Source organism: Macrotis lagotis, chromosome 4 (genome assembly GCF_037893015.1).
Source record: "Macrotis lagotis isolate mMagLag1 chromosome 4, bilby.v1.9.chrom.fasta, whole genome shotgun sequence".
NCBI classification, from domain to species: Eukaryota; Metazoa; Chordata; class Mammalia; order Peramelemorphia; family Peramelidae; genus Macrotis; species Macrotis lagotis.
This window is the reverse complement of record NC_133661.1, coordinates 15369381-15387609: the sequence shown is the minus strand read 5'-3', so window position 1 is coordinate 15387609 and position 18229 is coordinate 15369381. Positions and strand designations below refer to the sequence as shown.

Sequence of the window (18229 nt, the reverse complement as noted above, 5' to 3'; positions counted from 1 at the left end):
TTTTCTGTATCTTCTATTGTCCTTTTTCCCTTATGTAAAAAAAATGTGATTATATATTCTATGCTCTATTAATTTGATTCTGGTTTCACTCTTGACATGTAAATCATGTACCCATTTTGACTTTATCTTGATGTATGCTATGAGATGTTGGCCTATGCCTAGTTTCAGTCATTAGATTTTTTTTTTATTTTTCCCAACAGATTTTGTCAAAGAATGAATTTTTCTTGCAAAATCATAGATTTTTAGATTTACCATATACTAGATTACTTATTATAAGTTGTACCTAATCTATTCTACTGATTCACCTCTCTGTTTCTTTGCTAGTATAATATTTTTTAATAATTACTTTATAACACCATTTGAGATCTGTCTGGTAGACAACATTATTTTTTTAATTGATTACATTCATATCCTTGAACTTTTGTTCTTTCAGGTGAAGTTTGTCATATTTTCTAGCTCCATAAAATTAGTTTTGATAATTTGACTGGTATGACACTGTATAAATAAATTTCTTTAGGTAAAGTTGTCTTTTCTGTTATATTGACTCAGACTCTCCATAAGTATTTTATGTTTTTCCAGATGTTTAGATCTGACATTATTTAAGTGCAAAGTGTTTATATTTTTTGTTCATATAGTTCCTGGGTTTTCTTGGCTAGCAGACTCCCAAGTATTTTCTAATATTAATATCAATTTTTTTTTAAAAACTGAGTTGCTAGAATTTTTTACACTGAGTATAAAAATTGTTGATGATTCATATGTTTATATTATATCCTACGACTTTGTTAAAATTAATATCTTCAAATGTTTTGTAGTTGATTCTCTAGGATTTTCTATTATTTGCAGACTGCTAATCTTGCTTCCTCATTGCCTATTCTAATCCCTTTATTTTTCTTTTCAATGCATTAGTTATCATGCCTAGTACAATATTACATAATAGTGATGATAATGGGCATTCTTATTTTACCCTGAACCTTATCTGGAATACTTCTTGTTTGCATATAATGCTTCCTGATGGTTTATCATTTTAAGAAAACTTCTATTCCTATGCTCTCTAGAGGTTTGAATAGGAACAGGTGTTGTATTTTGTCAAAGACATTTTGTGCATCCATAGAATTAATCATATTATTTCTATTGGTTCTTCTTAATTATATGATCAATTGTGCTGATACTTTCCCTAGTACTGGAGCAGTCCTGCATTCCTACATGATCATATTGCATCAGATATATTGCTGTAATCTTTTGCTAGGATTCTATTTCCAAGTTTTGCATCAATATTCATTACAGATATTTTTCTATAATTTTCTTTCTCTGTTTTGGGTAGCAGCATCATATTTGTATGACAAAAAGAATTTGGTAGGATTCTTTCACCTAATTTTCCAAATAGTTTATATACTATTAGAACTAATTATTCTTTAAATGTTTGGTGGAATTTGTATGTGGATCCATCTAGTCCTAAGAAATTTTCCTAAAGTAGTTCATTGATAGCTTATTAATTTTTTTTTTCTGATTGGTTCAAGTGTTTTATTTCTTCAGTTAATCTGAGTAAGATTTTTTGTAGATATCCATCCATTTCCTTTATATTGTCAAAATTATTGGCATGTAATTGGTCAAAATAACTCCTAACAATTGTCTTAATTCTGTCATCTTTTTTTTGTTGTTTTTGTAAGGCAAATGGGGCCAAGTGACTTGCCCAAGGCCACACAGCTAGGTAATTATTAAGTGTCTGAGACCAGATTTGAACCCAGGTACTCCTGACTCCAAGGCCTATGCTTTATCCACTACGCCAACTAGCCACTCCATTTCTGTCATCTTTGATGGTGAATTCATTCCTTTCATTTTTCATTCTAGTAATTTGGTTTTCTTCTTCTTCCCTCTTTTATAATCAAATTAACGTTTCATCTACATTATTATTTTTTTCATAAAACTGATTTCTAGTTTTATTTACCAGTTCATTTTTTTTGCTTTCAAGTTTATTAATCTCTCTCTCTTCATTTTCAGGATTTCTAACTTAATGTCTAATTGGGGATTTTTCAATTTGTTTGTTTTTCTCAGTTTTGGTTTTTGCTTTTTAAGCTGTACACACAATTCAATGATTTCCTTTTTTTCTTTTTTTTTTCTTTTACTATTACAAGTAATTAGAGATACTGGAATGTCTTAAAAGCTGGGTTAGCAGAAGGTAACGTGGAAGAAATGCAAAGTAGTTTGAGAATATTGTGTGGTGTTAAAATATAAACACTTTTTAATATTTATTTATTCTTAATTATTGAATCAAGTCTTTTGATCACATCATTTACCATATGTAATTATGATATATGTTTGAAACTAACCACTCCAAATAAATTAGCAGTAACTCTACTAAACACATACTATATAAATTTTCTGCAAACTTTAAATTTCATAGATTTTCAATGTCATTCCTATGGTACATTTTAGTTTAAAATGGGTTTCTAATTACAGCAGGTCCTATCTCTCTCTACTTGAAGTCATCTGTGTACCTTCACAGTCCAGGATACACAAACATATGACATTCAAAGATCATTCACACGGTGTGATGTATTATTCTTAAGATATTTGGTCAATAAAACACAGTGAAATGAAATGTAAAGGCAGGAGCTAATCAAATCATTGTAATTGAACTGGTTAGACATAAAAAAATTAAGAAATTTAGTTTGGAATTGCCTAGGGTTTATTTTAATTCAGTGGACTTCCCTTTGGATAGGCTAGGGTGCTACTTTTTTCAAAGAGTGTTTTTTCTTCCCTACAAACATCCTATAGGTAAGAGTCCAATGAAGGTATTAATTAGATTTCTCTATCTTTCACTGAAGAAAACTAAGATAAATGAAAATAAAACGTTCTTGATTTGAGGTGAAAGGAACTATTTTCGGTTTTAAAAAAGAGATGTCCTTGACCAACTGAATTGAGTCCCAAAACTAATCAAATCATTTAAAAATATAGAAAAATGTGATACTTTGATCATGGTTTGAATTATGACCGAAACACAGAAAAACATAACCATAGTCATTTAAAGAAAAGTCTACTTAATCTGCATAATTCCATTATTATGACTTCTGCAAAATTTTTTAAATAGCCACTCATGATCAAAATTCACCAACTGATGAAATTCATTAAAATAGGATGATAGCTATAGTACATGTACAATAAAAAAATGAAATTTCATTTCCTTGATTTCAGCTTTTATTCTTTAGTGGATTTTTAAAGATAAGCTGTGTAACTGGCCCTTTCTACATTCTTTTTTTGTTGTTGTTTAAGGGGCAGTGGGCTGAGGTAACTCAACCAATGTCATACAATTAGGCAATTATTTTTAGTATTTTTTTGTTTTTGTTTTTGTTTTTTTGCAAGGCAATGGATTTAAGTGGCTTGCCCAAGGCCACACAGCTAGGTAATTATTAAGTGGCTGAGGCTAGATTTGAACTCAGGTCCTCCTGACTCCAGAACTGGTGCTCTATCTACTGTGCCACCTAGTCACCCTACAACTAGGCAATTATTAAGTATCTGAGGTTGGATTTGAACTCAGGTTCCCCAGACTCCAGGGCCGGCACTCTAACCACTGTGCCACCTAACTGCCCCCTGCCTTCTTCTTAATGCTTGGAAAGATCATTTGTTTTGGTTATTCCAGGGATTTTCCAAGGATTCCATCAATATTTTCTCTCTTCATATGATTGACCTTGCTTCTGTTGGCATTTGTATAAAAATCCTGTAGCTTTACCACTTTTTAAGTCATCTCTGCAGATATACTTAGCTCCCTTTTCAACTGTTTGTGTGTGTGTGTGTGTGTGTGTGTGTGTGTGCATGCCTACTTCTTTAGGGTTTGTTTTTTTTTTTTTTTGCAAGGCAAATGGTGTTAAGTGGCTTGCCCAAGGCCACACAGCTAGGTAATTATTATGTGTCTGAGACCAGATTTGAACCCAGATACTCCTGACTCCAGGGCCAGTGCTTTATCCACTATGCCACCTAGCCACCCCAGCATGCCTACTTCTGAAGAAAAATATATTTATCTTTCTCAGCTTTGTTCATTGTGCATCTGGTTTAACTTACACTTAATGAGGGATTGTTTTAAAAGAATATTTCTCCATTTGAATGGGTTTGTCTCATGTAATAAGATATGCATAAAATGTAAATAAAACAGAAAAGTGGACAAACCCTTCTTGATTCCTAAAGTTTAAGAATTATTGATTGAAATAGTGTCTTTACTGTCTCCTAAGCAAACATTTAAAGTCATGCTGGAAAGTTTCCCAATACTTATGATACCAGGTGGTGGCATCCTGAGGGTGGCAGGAATAGGATTCAAAGTGAGTCAGAAAAAAGATTCTTTTCTAGTTTTCTTAAATGATTCCTGTAGGTTTATTGAAGCTTTAGTACATTTCCAACTGTTTTGACCTGGGACATGATGGGAGATAGTAAAGCAAATGAAAAAGCTTGTTTTTATTTACCTTCAGATTGAGGAAGATTCTGTGAGATTGATCAGATAGAAGACCAAGATTGAACATAATGATGAGACAAAATGAATTATAAATTGATATATATATATATATATATATATATATATATATATATATATACTCACACATGTGGATGTAAGGGTTTAGGGGGAGGGTTACATAGGAGGAGAGTGTAAGCAAGATTTTGGAGAGGATGATTGATAATGATCCCAGTTAGCGTCATAAAGAATGACTGAAATGAATCAACATTTCCATTTTATTGTTAGGTATTTGATCATAAAGAGCAAGTCTCCTTTATTTTTTTTATCCTCCTGTGATAAATCCAGGTTTTGTATTTAGTGGGAGTTTTGTAATTTTTTTCATATTTTGCTTAGGCAGAATCTGTGATCTTTGGGGTGGGAAGGGTTAGATAGCAACACACCTATCATAAAAAAAGCTCTGTCCATTGTTTTCAACGGGCAGATTAGTCTTTGCTCTTCAATTTAGAAATCTCAGAAGTTTTCTAGACACCCTGAAAGGATAAAGGATTGACTCAGTCACTGAGTCTGTCAAGTTTCAGAGTTGAGACTTGAACCCAGGCTTTCCTTAACTCGAAGTCCTTCTCTTTCTTTCCAGTAAACTACCCTTTCTCTTCATTCTTATCGATTCAATATATCTTTAACGGCCTTTGGATGCAATTACCAAGTGGAAAGGGCTCTGTTTTGGGAATCCAAAGGTCTAATGTCTAGTCCCAACCCTAACATTAAGTTTCTGTGTGACGCTATGCAAATAATCTAACATCTTTTGGTTTAGGTTTTTATTTTGGAAAGTGAGAGAATTGAATTGGGTTATCTCTGAAGTCCTTTTAATCTCAAAATAGCTATGATTCAAGTTTCAAAATATCATTTAAAACTTTTTCATGTACCACATTGTGTGTTCCTTCCACTCGCACACATGCTATGGTAATAGTAATTTTTTTCCTTTTTTTTATGTTTGCCAGGCTGAACAAGATAATGGTCATCCTCTCCCTGCATTTGCCAGCCTTCATATTGAAATCTTGGATGAAAACAACCAGAGTCCTTATTTCACGATGCCTAGTTATCAAGGTTATATCCTGGAGTCTGCCCCCGTTGGTGCGACCATCTCAGACAGTCTCAACCTGACCACCCCTCTGAGAATCGTTGTCTTGGATAAGGATGTAGAGGATGTAAGTTGTGTTTTGTTTTTCCATTTTTCTTGAATGAATAGTCAAAACAAAGGATTTTTTTTATGTTTTCAAAGTTGATGTCAAGAATGTCTTTGAGTTTTATGGCAGGACATGGCACTACTAAAACAGTATAAATGAGATAGCTCTAAGAAACTCAGCTGATCCATTTGTCATGGTGTTTTGGTGGGTATTCGAAGGAAAGTCAAAAAAGACCTAGTTTCAAAGCATTCCTTTGAGACTTGGTAAGCTCTATGACTATGCTGATATTGCATTATAGATTAAGAATTTGCAAGGCTATTGGAGGATATCATAGCCTTCCCTTTTATTTCATGGATGATGGACTTGTGGCACACTGACTTGACCAAGTTTACACAGGAAATGGAAGAACCAGGATTCAAGTCTAGGTCCTCTAGTTTCTCATTCTAAAAACCTTCTCTGGTCAGAGAAATCAGATTCAAATTTCTCCAGACTTACCTAATTAGCTATAGACTAGACTCAATATTCATTGGTAGGATTCTAGATTCTGAATAGCATACCAGGATCTATCAAAAGCTGATGGTATTTGACCATTTGCTAAATGGAGCCTTGAAAACTGGATGAAATTGACAGTTAAGATGACCATTGTGAGTGTCCACTGCTCTTTATAAAGTGGACAAATGATGATGCTGAGTAGCACCAGTGATGGCTTCCTGTGGGTTACAGTTGACTGCTGCTGTTCACTTATTTTTTTCAGTCATGCCTTCATTTGGGGTTTTTCTTTTTTTGGAAAAATCACAGTGGTTTGCCATCTTTCTTCTCCAGTTCATTTTAGAGAAGAGAAAACTGAGGAAAAGAGGATTAAATGACTTTTCCAATGTCTCACAGCTAGTCATTGCCTAAGGACAGATTTGAACTCAGGAAGATGAGTTTTCCTGACTCCGGGTCTGGCACTCTGTTTATTATGATATTACTTATCTCTAGATATTAATATTGACCTCTTATCAATGAAGAAACTGAGCAAAGAATGGGGTGTTGAATTGCCTCTGATCATAACCCAGAAAGATTCTTAAAAGGTGTGAGACCTTCCCAAGTCTAAAGTCAGCATTCTATTCTCTAGAGTAAAATTCTTTGTTGTCACACATTTGAGAGAAAAATGCTTACGATTGCAACATCTTCAGGAGCACTCAAGATGGTGTCATGGATAGAGAGTTAGACAAGGCAAGTAGGTTTGAGTTCAAGTTACTGTAGTTCCTGTAGGTATGTTCATGCTATTTGACCTTCAAAATACTTATCATCTCTGGGGAAATCCTGTACAATAAACAGAAGATGCTGACGTATGGTCATGAAAGCAGTTCCCCTCAGTGAAACCACCAGTCCAATCACTCTTGCTCCCAGAGCTCACATTTGAAGGAATAATTACCTCCATGTAACATAAAATAAATATTTGTTGATAAAATGTCTAAGGCTATGTTTTGTTGATATTTGTATCATTTCATTTGCTCTTAGGTTCCACCAGGTGGCATTCCTGTAGGTAGTATTTACTGTTAATTGTTTGGTTTTCTGATTTGCATTTCTGGGGTGGGGGGGAAGGGGTCGGGTTGGTGTTTTCTTTGATGTGTTTGTTCTATTTTTCTCTGGAAAAAATCAGATTATCCCCTCTTCCAACTACTAGATATAAAGTTATTTTAGGATTCCGTATATTTTCAATTGCTTTTTTAGTCTATGTTTTGCCTAATAACATTCCAGAGTTCCTGAGATAAAAACTTTCATAATTTACTAAGTATTCTGATATTTTTAATCTATCTAACGATAAGGGGGAAATGTTTTGCATGTCTCCATATGCATCATATATGTTGTGCATCTTTGTATTTCTGTGTTTTGTAGCTATAACAAATACAGAAAAGAGGACACAAATTTATACAATTTACACTCCCACACTCCAAAGGATCTGTGATTATATCAGTTTGGGAATTCCTCCTGACAGTTAAGTTCCCAACCCATCGCTACCTAAACATCTTCTATAACACCTTCCCATGTATTCCCAAACAGTCTAAAATATGACTTCACACTTAGGAGACCAGAATCATATTCAGAAATCTTTTAGGCTCTTACGGTTCTAAATAGAGACACTTAACTGATTGGAAGTTTTCTAGAATATCTTGTTTCTTTTCTTGTACTGCATGCATTTGTTAAATCTTTGTAGCTGTGTTTCTCTGTGTGTGAGCCGGGATGCAAATTAATCTCAGCATAAATAGCATTAAAATTAATGAGACAACATTCAAGCCCTTTGTCTCCCAGACAGAGTGGAATCTGTGACATCTGCTTACTCAATTTGTTAGGTTAAAGACCAAATAACAGATAAGGTCAAGTAGTGAAACAGGGAAAAAAAAGGAGAGAGTTTGTAAATTGTCCTAGCTTCTCTTCAATTCATTGTGTTAATGTGGTTGAAATAAATTCTTATCTGGTCTTCTGCATTGGGTCTAAGAGTTGGCCCTGCTTGGCATTGGACAAGGATAATCAGTGATCCAAACACAGGGGTATTTATTAATGACCTCTGATGAAAACCTAATGTCACAAAGGGACTGAAAACTTTGGACATGAAAATATAAAGAGAAAGATAACCATGTTATTTATGCAAAATTCTTCTTTTCTATGATATCAGGTTACATATGTTGTTCTTTAGCTGGCTCTCTCTACGTATATGCATATTCATTGATTTGGTTTCCTTCTAAAACAGAGTAAACTCTCAAATATGGCTATAAAATTCAGTGATTGCTGGCATTGAGATTTGACATTTGTCATTCCCTAGTAACATATCATAAAATCCCAACTTATTCTATAAATTATTCTCAGGTATTTGGGCTTAGGCATTTTTCAACTATTTATGCTGAGAATGTCCTTTGGATTGAAGTGGCAACTTGTAGGTGCTTTAAAATATTTGTTGGTTGTGTTTTGATTCGTGCTAAAGCTAAAATACTTTGATGTGTGTTGGTATATGTGTGTGCCTTCAAGTCTCAATATATTAAGTTAACAAGTATGATAGATTCATGTGAAGATGTTACATGTTTAGAATAATGATCCTCTGGAAGAAAAAATATATATTCAAATTAGAAATTAGCTGGTCAAGATAATTCAGTCTTCTTAGCTGTTACAGTTTTTCAGAGACTTGATAAATAGAAAACAAGAGAATCATATTTTTATAGTCTTGCTTTACAAGGTGAGTGGAAAGCATATTTGCTAAGAGGGAGAATAGAACAGCTCTGTATTAAAGATGAAGACTCTAGTTCTGTTTAAGTGAATGAAAGATGATAGTCTTCACTGTATTCCTCATATTTGTGCATAGCAATTAATCAATGAATATATATATATATATATAATATCTTACCTATAAAAGGCATTGTACTAGGTGTAAGTATACAGATTTATAAAAATTCTTGTAAAATAAATATATATAATATTTTTGGAAGGGGTCCTAGTAGAAGGAGGGTATAAGAAAGGTCTCATGTGGGGGAAAGAAAGTAAATGATCTGAGATTTAAATGAAATATTTCTGAATAATATTTTATTACTTTTTTCATTATATCTGATAATCATTATTAAAATTCACTTAAAAATTGGAGTTGCAAATTTTTTTCTCTTTTTGCCCTCTCCCCCCCATTTTTGAGAAGGAAAAAATTTCAATGTAAATTATACATGTGCAGTCATGAAAAACACATTTACCTATTGGTAATATTGTGCAAGAAAACACAACCCAAACCAAACAGATAAAAATGAAAAAAAAATCAAAAACTGATACATTTCAATGTGTAATAAATAGCCTCAGTTCTTTCTCTGAAGCTGAATGTCATTTTTCATAGTCATTTGTAATTTTCTTGGATCATTGCATCACTGAAAATAGTTAAATTATTCATAGTTAATCATCGTGTGATATTATTGCCACTATCTGCAATGTTCTCCTGGTTCTGCTCACCTCACCTCTGTTCATGCAAGGTTTTACAGTATTTTCTTATGGCACAATAGTATTTCATTATAACCATATACCACAACTTGATCAACCATTCCTTAATTGATGGACATCCCCTTAATTTCCAATTCTCTCCCACACAATAAAAGTTTCCTTGCATGAATACATCTTTTTCTCCTTTTAAAAATATATTTCTGTGATGCAAACCTAGTTTTGGTATTGTTGGATCACAAGCCATGCAGAGCTTTAGAACCCTTTGGATTTAGTTTCAAAATGCTCTCCAGAATGGTTAGATAAGTTCAGAGTCCCACCACCACTGCATTGGTATCTCAGATGTCCCACTTCCCCTCTAATATTTATGATTTTCTTTCGATGACATTATTCAACATGATAGATGTGAAATAGTAAACCAGAATTGTTTTAATGTCTGCTTCTCTAATTGTGATTTTGAGTGTTTTTTTTCACATAACTATATCTAACTTTGATTTCTTCATCTGAGATTTAAAGGAAATAGAAAATTCTAAAAGACAAAAGAATGGAGTATTTTCATACATAAGGGATAGCTTAAAGCAAGAAAAAAATTAAAAAGATAATGGATGAAATGTTGATGATGATGATGATGCTTGTCCTTCATTCTTAAAGAAGACCATGACGTCAGGAGACACGATGCCAAGACTATGACAGAAATTGGTTGTTAGTGAGGGAGGCAGTGCTAAGGCACCAGTCTCACATTCTCCTCTAGAGAGAAATGGATCCAGTGGCCAGATGTGAATCAGGACAACTTGAGATGGTCTTGGATGTGAAACAGTTAGTTTTAAGTGACTTGCCCACGGTCACACAGCTAGTAAGTCTTAATGTTTGAGGTGGAATGTCAGCTCCTGCCCTGACTCCAAGGCCAGTGTTCTGTCCATTGTGCCATTTTTAGATTGAAAGATGAATAGATGATAGATTAGATAGTCATATAGTTAGATGATGGTAGAGTTAATTTTAGATAGTAGAGACATTATATGGTCATATAGTTAGCTGATTGTAAATTTTATATTAGATATTAGAGACTGAGAAACAGAGAGAGAGAGAGAGAGAGAATGAGAATTTATTACTATAATTACTATAAATCCAGTACTGTACAAATGTACAGCTGAGAAAGGGGAAGGGTAATCCTTAATGGATGTGGTTTGAAGCCAGAGGCAGGTTGATTTTAAGAATAGAGTCTAATATCTGGTAGTAGAATAGTGGCACCATTTGGAGATGGTAGCCAGTTTGACTGAACCCTGACACCCACAAAAGATAGTAATGATTAGTAAGCTAGAAAGGTAGACTGAAATCAGGCTGTGAAGGGACAAATATCTCTCAGAAGTTAAGAGGGCAGTGAAAGAAAGGCATTGAAAGACAGAATATGAAAATCAGAAAAGAAAGAGGAAAAGTTAGTATTAGAAAGAGCAGTTTTGGATCTTGTCTTCTTGGAGGTCCCCTGGTCCACCCTGGGCATTTGAATAAAGAAATAGAAAAGAAATAAAGTCATTGCTATCAGTCATAAAGAACAGTCCTGAGAACTAGATTTCATAGAAAATATGATGATGCACTTTCCTTTGAAGCAAAGCTCTTTCCTAACTTGAGGATGCAATAAGTATTCTGAAATGTGTCAGGATCAATTTGTAAAAAAATAATGCTAGAGAGAAAAATCTAGACAGAGAGGCACTTAACTGGATTTCTTTAACTGGAATTCTCTGGGATATTTATTTAATTTTCATAAAGATAACCCTTAGGTATTATAAAATCTAGAAAGTTCATATGAATCATATTAAATTATATCCAGTATTAAAACATATGTATATATGTGTGTATCAGTAAAATATAATGAAAAATTAAATATTATATACAATAGTTATACATAGAATAGATAAACAGAGACATTCACACATACAGGTCTACATACTTAACATACAATATGAATGTTGCCAGCCATCCCTTTTTCTCATGGTCCCAGGTTTGAAAACCAACAAAATAGAACTGTGTTCCCATTCCATTATTCCTAAATGGTGCATCCAGACAACTCGGACCTGCTCTGAACACTCTAATCTTTTTTTTCAATGTAAACATGGGACAGTCAGCTGAAAGCATCCAGGGGGAGCCAGGAGGGATGGGGCTGGGACAGGCAGTGGCTTGATCTGCTGGCTTAATCCAAAGATCCAACTCCAAGCTTTGTAACTTCAGTGAGTTTAATATATACTACAGAAGCCACCATTACTGTGACTGCTGGCACCACACTTGCCCTCACTGAAGGATTTGAAGTGTTACAGGGCCTCGAAAGAGTCCTGAATTGATATTTTTCATCCCCTAAAAATTCATCATTTAGATCATCAAGAGACAGTTTAGTTTTGCCATTATGTTGCAAATCTGTTGACAGAAATACCATTTTGCCTATCTCGATTATGTTGGAGGGACTATGGCCAAGACTTTCTCCTGTATCCAGACCATCACCATTAGTTCTGTTTCTTATACTAACAGATTATAGTATATAGACAGTTCTGGAAGAGACAGGCAGAAGCATGTCTTTGCACAGCATTCCCCGCACTTTAACCAGCATAATGTGCATGTCATGACATCATTCAGTTGATGTCATGACCTTCTTCTATTATAAAGGACAGCAAACACACACACACACACACACACACACACATGGTCTAATTTACTCTCTTTCTACAGAATGTAAATTAATTGAGGGAACTATTTTAGTTCTTTTTAAAAATTGCCTGAATTTATCACACTGTTTTTATATATAGGTATTGATTTATTTATTGATTGATTTATTCACTGATTGATTTTTTCAGTGAGCAGTTATTAAGCACCCTCTGTCTTTAACCCTTCTCTATAATGTCACATGAAATGTGCAACTTTGATAAGTCATATTTTGTGCCCTCATGGGGCTTACAAAATAATAAAAAGAAAGAAACATTTTATATGTGCAACCTTTTATTGGCTGAAAAGATTGATTTATCATATTATACGCTAATTTTTTTAGGTTGTTCTTTTTTGCGAGGCAAATGGGGTTAAGTGGCTTTCCCAAAGGCCGCACAGCTAGGTAATTATTAAGTGTCTGAGGCTGGATTTGAACTCAGTTATTCCTGACTCCAAGGTCAGTGCTCTATCCAATGTGCCACCTAGCCACCCCAGAGTATGATAATTTTTAAAATGAAAAAAGGACTATCCAAATGCAAGTGCAATCCCAGCAGAGAATGGATGACAAAGTTATCTCTCGCTTATTTGTCTGGGGTTACTGAGCTTTGGGAAATGTAGGAAGATAAAACTCCAACCAAGTTTCCACAATATAGCTTATTAACACAGAACCTGCAAATAAGCAGAAATAGCTAGTATCTTATTCATTTGCAAAACAATGTTTTGTAAAGGCTTTGGAATCCTTATAGAAATGTATAGGTTTTGTGGTTAATCTAGACGAAATTGTTAAGTTCTGCCATTTGTATTTGAAGTTTTCTTCACCTTGTGGGTTCAAGCAGGGCTCCATATGCATTTCATTTTCTCTACATTTTAACATGAAAAGCTTTTAAGGGTAAACTTAGCTCTTCATGTTTCTATCTAGCAGCTGTTCTCTATTTTTCTTAAATAGCCCTACAATACCCCCATATACATACACACACACACACACACACACACACACACACACCCCTCATATCAAGGCTATGTGATATTTAACACCATTCCACAAGAAACCAACACTAAATGAAGTACCATATTTGCATTCTTGGATCATTTAAAAGTACTTCAAAAATCGTTTCAAAATTGTGTTATTTTTATGTTAGGAGATTGGTTACAATTTCATAATATATATCCACACACAAGGGCGGGAAAGGGAGTGGTTAAATTAGTTCTGTATATAATGTACCTACTTTTATGGACTTTTCAGTCCTGAACAATGGAGTCCCTTGTTAAGGTCATAAATCTTGTGGTTTACCTGCTCTTCCTAACAGAATTACTTTCACTTACTGAATACCACATTAATCCCATGTCTCTCCTCTTCCTACTAAATAATTTCCTCATTTCATCTTTCTTTCACGTAGTTCAAGTATCATGCTTATGTCATCTTACCATACTCACATTTATTTTTTTCCTTTTGCTTTGCAGTTTACTAATACAATGGTTTCAATCATTGAATCATTTTATGTGAAAAACATCTTTAATAGACTGTACATTAAAGATCTACAAAATTCTGGATGATAAATTAACTTTCAGGGATGAGTTTTTGCCATACTCAGTCTTATAGACTATTTATCATTATTTTCAACTTCTCTTTCAGTTAGTTCAAATAAATTCATGTGTTTTCTACTTAATGAGCTGAAAATCTTTAATTAAAATAGATCTTCTGTGATTGACTACTCTCTAGAGACATTTTGTAGAATTAGAATGTGGATAAATAGCGAGCAAAATCCTTGGGGATAATATTGTATGAACAACTGAATCTCACTTTTATCTAACTGCCAACTGTAAAGGCATTGTATGGTAGAGGAAGGGAGGCTTGATTTGATGAAGAACATGACTGGAGTTGTAGTTCTGCACTCTGTCCCTTAACTTGCTCCAGGAAAATATAGTTTTTCTCTAAACCTTCTATCCCTGAAGGAAACCTGGAACCCACTGGAGGTTGTGTAAGGATTTATAGTTGCTAATGACAATGATAAAATGCTCCTCATTTCCCATTCTTACAGAACTTGGAGGCTTTAAAAAGACCATTTTATGGGTATTAATTGAAAGTTTTTAGAGAAATTAAGCAAGATTTATGTAAGTGTTAAAAATATCAGGAACTAGAAAATGGACTAAAATAGTTGAGTTAAAAGTGATGTTGAAGAATTGAAGACTAGTGAAAGTGGAAGAAAATGGAATGAGCAAAGTTGATGTCTACAATATAAGTATTGAGTTAGGGGAGGTTTCATTGATGGGACAGAGAGGAAGGGTGAACATTCAAAGAGGAAAAACAAAATTTCCTTGTTACTGGCCTCTTGGACAGTATTGTCACCAGAGACTTGATCTTTCACTTTGCAAACTGTTATGTAAAGGGACAAAATGTTATGGTCAGTGGAGAATTATTCCAAGAATTTTAATACACTCTGAGAGAAGAGGAAAGAGAGGTGTGTAGGTGTGTGTGTGTGTGTGTGTATAAGTGAGAAATAAGAGATCCATCTGATGTCAAATGGAGTGCTCAAGAATTTTTTGTGATTACCTGGTAGTTTGGCAAATAATAGGAATGTGTTCTTTTTCTTTAGAATAATTGCATTTTTCTAATTTTTCCTTTTGCATTTACATACATTATTCATACAAATGTGTCTGTCCTCTCAAAAAGATCAGATTTTTGGAGACATTTTGCTTCATCTACAAGTTACCGAGGTGAAAGATCCACTTACTGTTTTGTACATTGATTTATATAAATTCTTTGTCTGTTTCATATCATAAACTCTGAGGTTTTTTCCTAAGCAATGTGCAAATGGCTCATCGCACTCTCAATGAATATTCTTATTTTTTTTAAAGACAAAGGATCCCGAAGTGCATCTTTTTCTGAATGACTACACCTCAGTCTTCACTGTGACTCCATCTGGTATAACACGCTACCTCACCTTGCTTCAACCGGTGGACAGGGAGGAACAGCAGTACTATACGTTCTCAGTAAGTCTCCTGCCATGTCTGTACAAAAATTTCTGTTGTCACTGAATTGAGGGTATTTTTCAGAAGGAAAAAGGTCAATGCATTATGAATGAGGGTTATAATTTTTATGTAGTAGCTCAAAAATATCAATTAGAAATAATATAGCTTTCTTCTCTCTGTAACTCTAAAACCATAGGGTTGCATGATTACAGACAAATGGAGTTTATCGATAGAAAGAAAGATAGAAAGATAGATAAATGGATAGATATTAAACTTATCTTAGTAATACCATTATTTAGAAAGGTAAAGTTGTTAGGTCAACCTTAGAATAGGGAAATTATTTGGACAAATCCCATCTATGTGATCGTGAGCACATTACTTTGACTTTTATTCTGATTAACTCTCTATGACTTTATTATATAAAGTTAGTAGATTTACCCCCGTGGACACCAATCCAATATCTAGGCTGAAAATATGCCCAAGTTGCAAAATTACAAGTATGATTCTCTATTCCTTTTTTATTATTATTTGTTGGTTTGGCAAGGCAAAACAAGGTCACAGGGCTAGGTAATTATTAACTGTCTGAGTCTGGATTTGAACTCAGATTCTTCTGACTCCAAGTGCCGCCTAGCTGTCCCTTTATTCCCCATTCTTAAGAGAAAAAAAAAAGAGTAAAGAGGGAAAAAGAGAAGGAAAAAGAGAGAGAAAGAGAGATGATGGTGGTCATCGTGGTGGCAGTGGTAGTTGTGGGGAGGAGGGAGAGATACATTTAGAAAACCAATCACAATTTTTACCGTACTTTGCCTACTTCATTTTGTTTGATCCTCATAATGACCCAACATTTTTCTGATCAGAATGAATTGTTACTCAGTCTTTATCATTAGAAAATATTCTATTTGATTGAATGAAAAAATCTAAAATGAAGCAGAAGGTCATCAAAAGATTGAATTTTTAAGGAATATACATTATTTTTATCTGTGCATAACTTGGATATGCTTCTCCACCTAATGGAAGTTACCACTCATTCTAACTTCATCTGGTCCTGGGATAAAAGTGATGGAGATAACCTGCCTATAGAGCTTTCCTAGAATCCCAAGATACACTGTTTTTCGTTAAAAAAATCTTTGTGTATATTTCCAAGTGTGTTTGTGGGAAGAATAATGTCCTTTTTAATAGCAAAGAACTTTTTTGGTCACGAGCATCATTAGAAAAAAATCTATTTTAACAAGTGTGCTCCCTTTAGTGACAATTCCAACTAGAATTTCTTTTTTGTTTGTTTGGTTTTTTTTGATTTTTTGCAAGGTAATGGGGTTAAGTGACTTGCCAAAGGTCCCACAGCTAGGTAATTAGTAAGTATCTGAGGCTGGATTTGAATTTAGGTCATCCTGACTCCAGGGCCGGTGCTCTATCTAGATGCCCTAAGAATTCTTTGTTAAAAGCCTGGGGTTCTTTTTTTCCTTTAAAGATAACCGCATTCGATGGTGTCCAAGAAAGCACGCCTGTCACAGTCAACATCAAGGTGATTGATGCAAATGATAACACTCCAACCTTCCCTGCCATCTCCTATGATGTCTATGTTTACACAGACATGAGTCCCGGAGACAGCGTCATACAGGTAACACCACCTTTGTAAGTGACCTTGATGTGAACCTTGTGAAGTTCCATGTGCTCCCTTTCAAATCTCATGACAACCTTATCATGAAGCTGCAAGAGTTATTAACATCTTCATTTCATAGATTGAGAAACTGAGGCTCAGACGAATTGTGACAGAGCTGTGATCACAGAAATTGTGTCAGAGACACAACAGAGTCCAACAATCTATGCATTTTGCCCTACTTTTTAATTTTCCATAGTTACCAAGATGCATTCAATGCATCTATAAAAAGAGGATTGGAGACAATAAGGGCTCTGAGTTACTATCCAGATTTAAAAGACTATATTTGCCATCATGTTTTCTGCTACACTTGCCTCTGCTAAGTCATGATTTCTTCTTTGAACTCTTCACTTGACTATCTTTCCCTGCTTCTTCTGACTCTCTGGCCGCTATTTCTGTCTTCATATCCTAACCCCTCTATGTAGAGTTCCCAGAACTTTCTTGTCACACTTCTTTCTTCTTTTTCTCTGCTTCTCTATGATAATCACACTTTCTCCCATGACTTCAACTACCAGAATAATATGGTAAAACTGTCACAGGAAAGAAAGATCTTAATTCTTGAGTTTTTTGGATTCCCACGAAGTCATCTAGCCACCTTATTTTATATGCAACACTCTATTATAATAATTAGCTTATTTTATGTGCAATACTCAATTATAATAATTAGCTTACTTTGAGCAGGATAATGTCGTATTCTTTGAATCAGTGGTTAGGGCACAAGCTTCATAGAAGGAAACATCTGAGTTCAAATATGGTCTCAGATACTTAATAAATGTGTGACTCAAGGAAAATAATTTAACATCTGCCTGCATCAGTTTTACCATATGTAAAATAGGATTAATAGTAGCACCTACTTCAATTTTTCCTTGTCAGGACTTAAAATAATATGAAATTAATAATTAGTTATAAATTATTGCTTAAATTAAATAATTACATAATATAATAATAATAATACCATAGTAGTGGACACCTATTAAATGCTATATAAATGTTCATTATTATTAAAAGAATTCCAATATTTAGAAAGAAATTGGACTCGACCTAATTTCCTATTTATAGCCATCCTTTGGCATCTGGGACCAAAGTAAAATCTTTTTACTGGTAACATTTGAATAACAAAATAGCAGATGTATTATTTGAGGTTAGGCTGGACATGGGACAGGAAGCTGGAAAAGATGCTGGGACTTTTAATGGGACTTTTTCAGCCCAGGCTTTATGATCCAAGAAGATTTGGATGATCCTCATTGCCATTGTTGTCTTCCACAACTGAGTTTTACCTTTTCTTTAACCATGTCCTGGAAAGCATGCCTGCTCCAATCTCTTGTGTTCAGTGATAAA

General features: G+C 34.2%; 1 protein-coding gene across 3 annotated transcripts in view; it reads left to right on the top strand.

The window, feature by feature from the left end:
- The window catches only part of PCDH15 (protocadherin related 15), a 2110989-nt gene that overhangs the window by 1703533 nt on the left and 389227 nt on the right, over nt 1-18229 (top strand). For all 3 annotated transcript variants that reach the window (XM_074232276.1, XM_074232274.1, XM_074232275.1), the window contains 3 exons: nt 5440-5646; nt 15124-15258; nt 16703-16852. In XM_074232276.1, coding sequence (XP_074088377.1) covers nt 5440-5646; nt 15124-15258; nt 16703-16852 — 492 coding nt within the window. The remainder of the gene's footprint in view (nt 1-5439; nt 5647-15123; nt 15259-16702; nt 16853-18229) is intronic.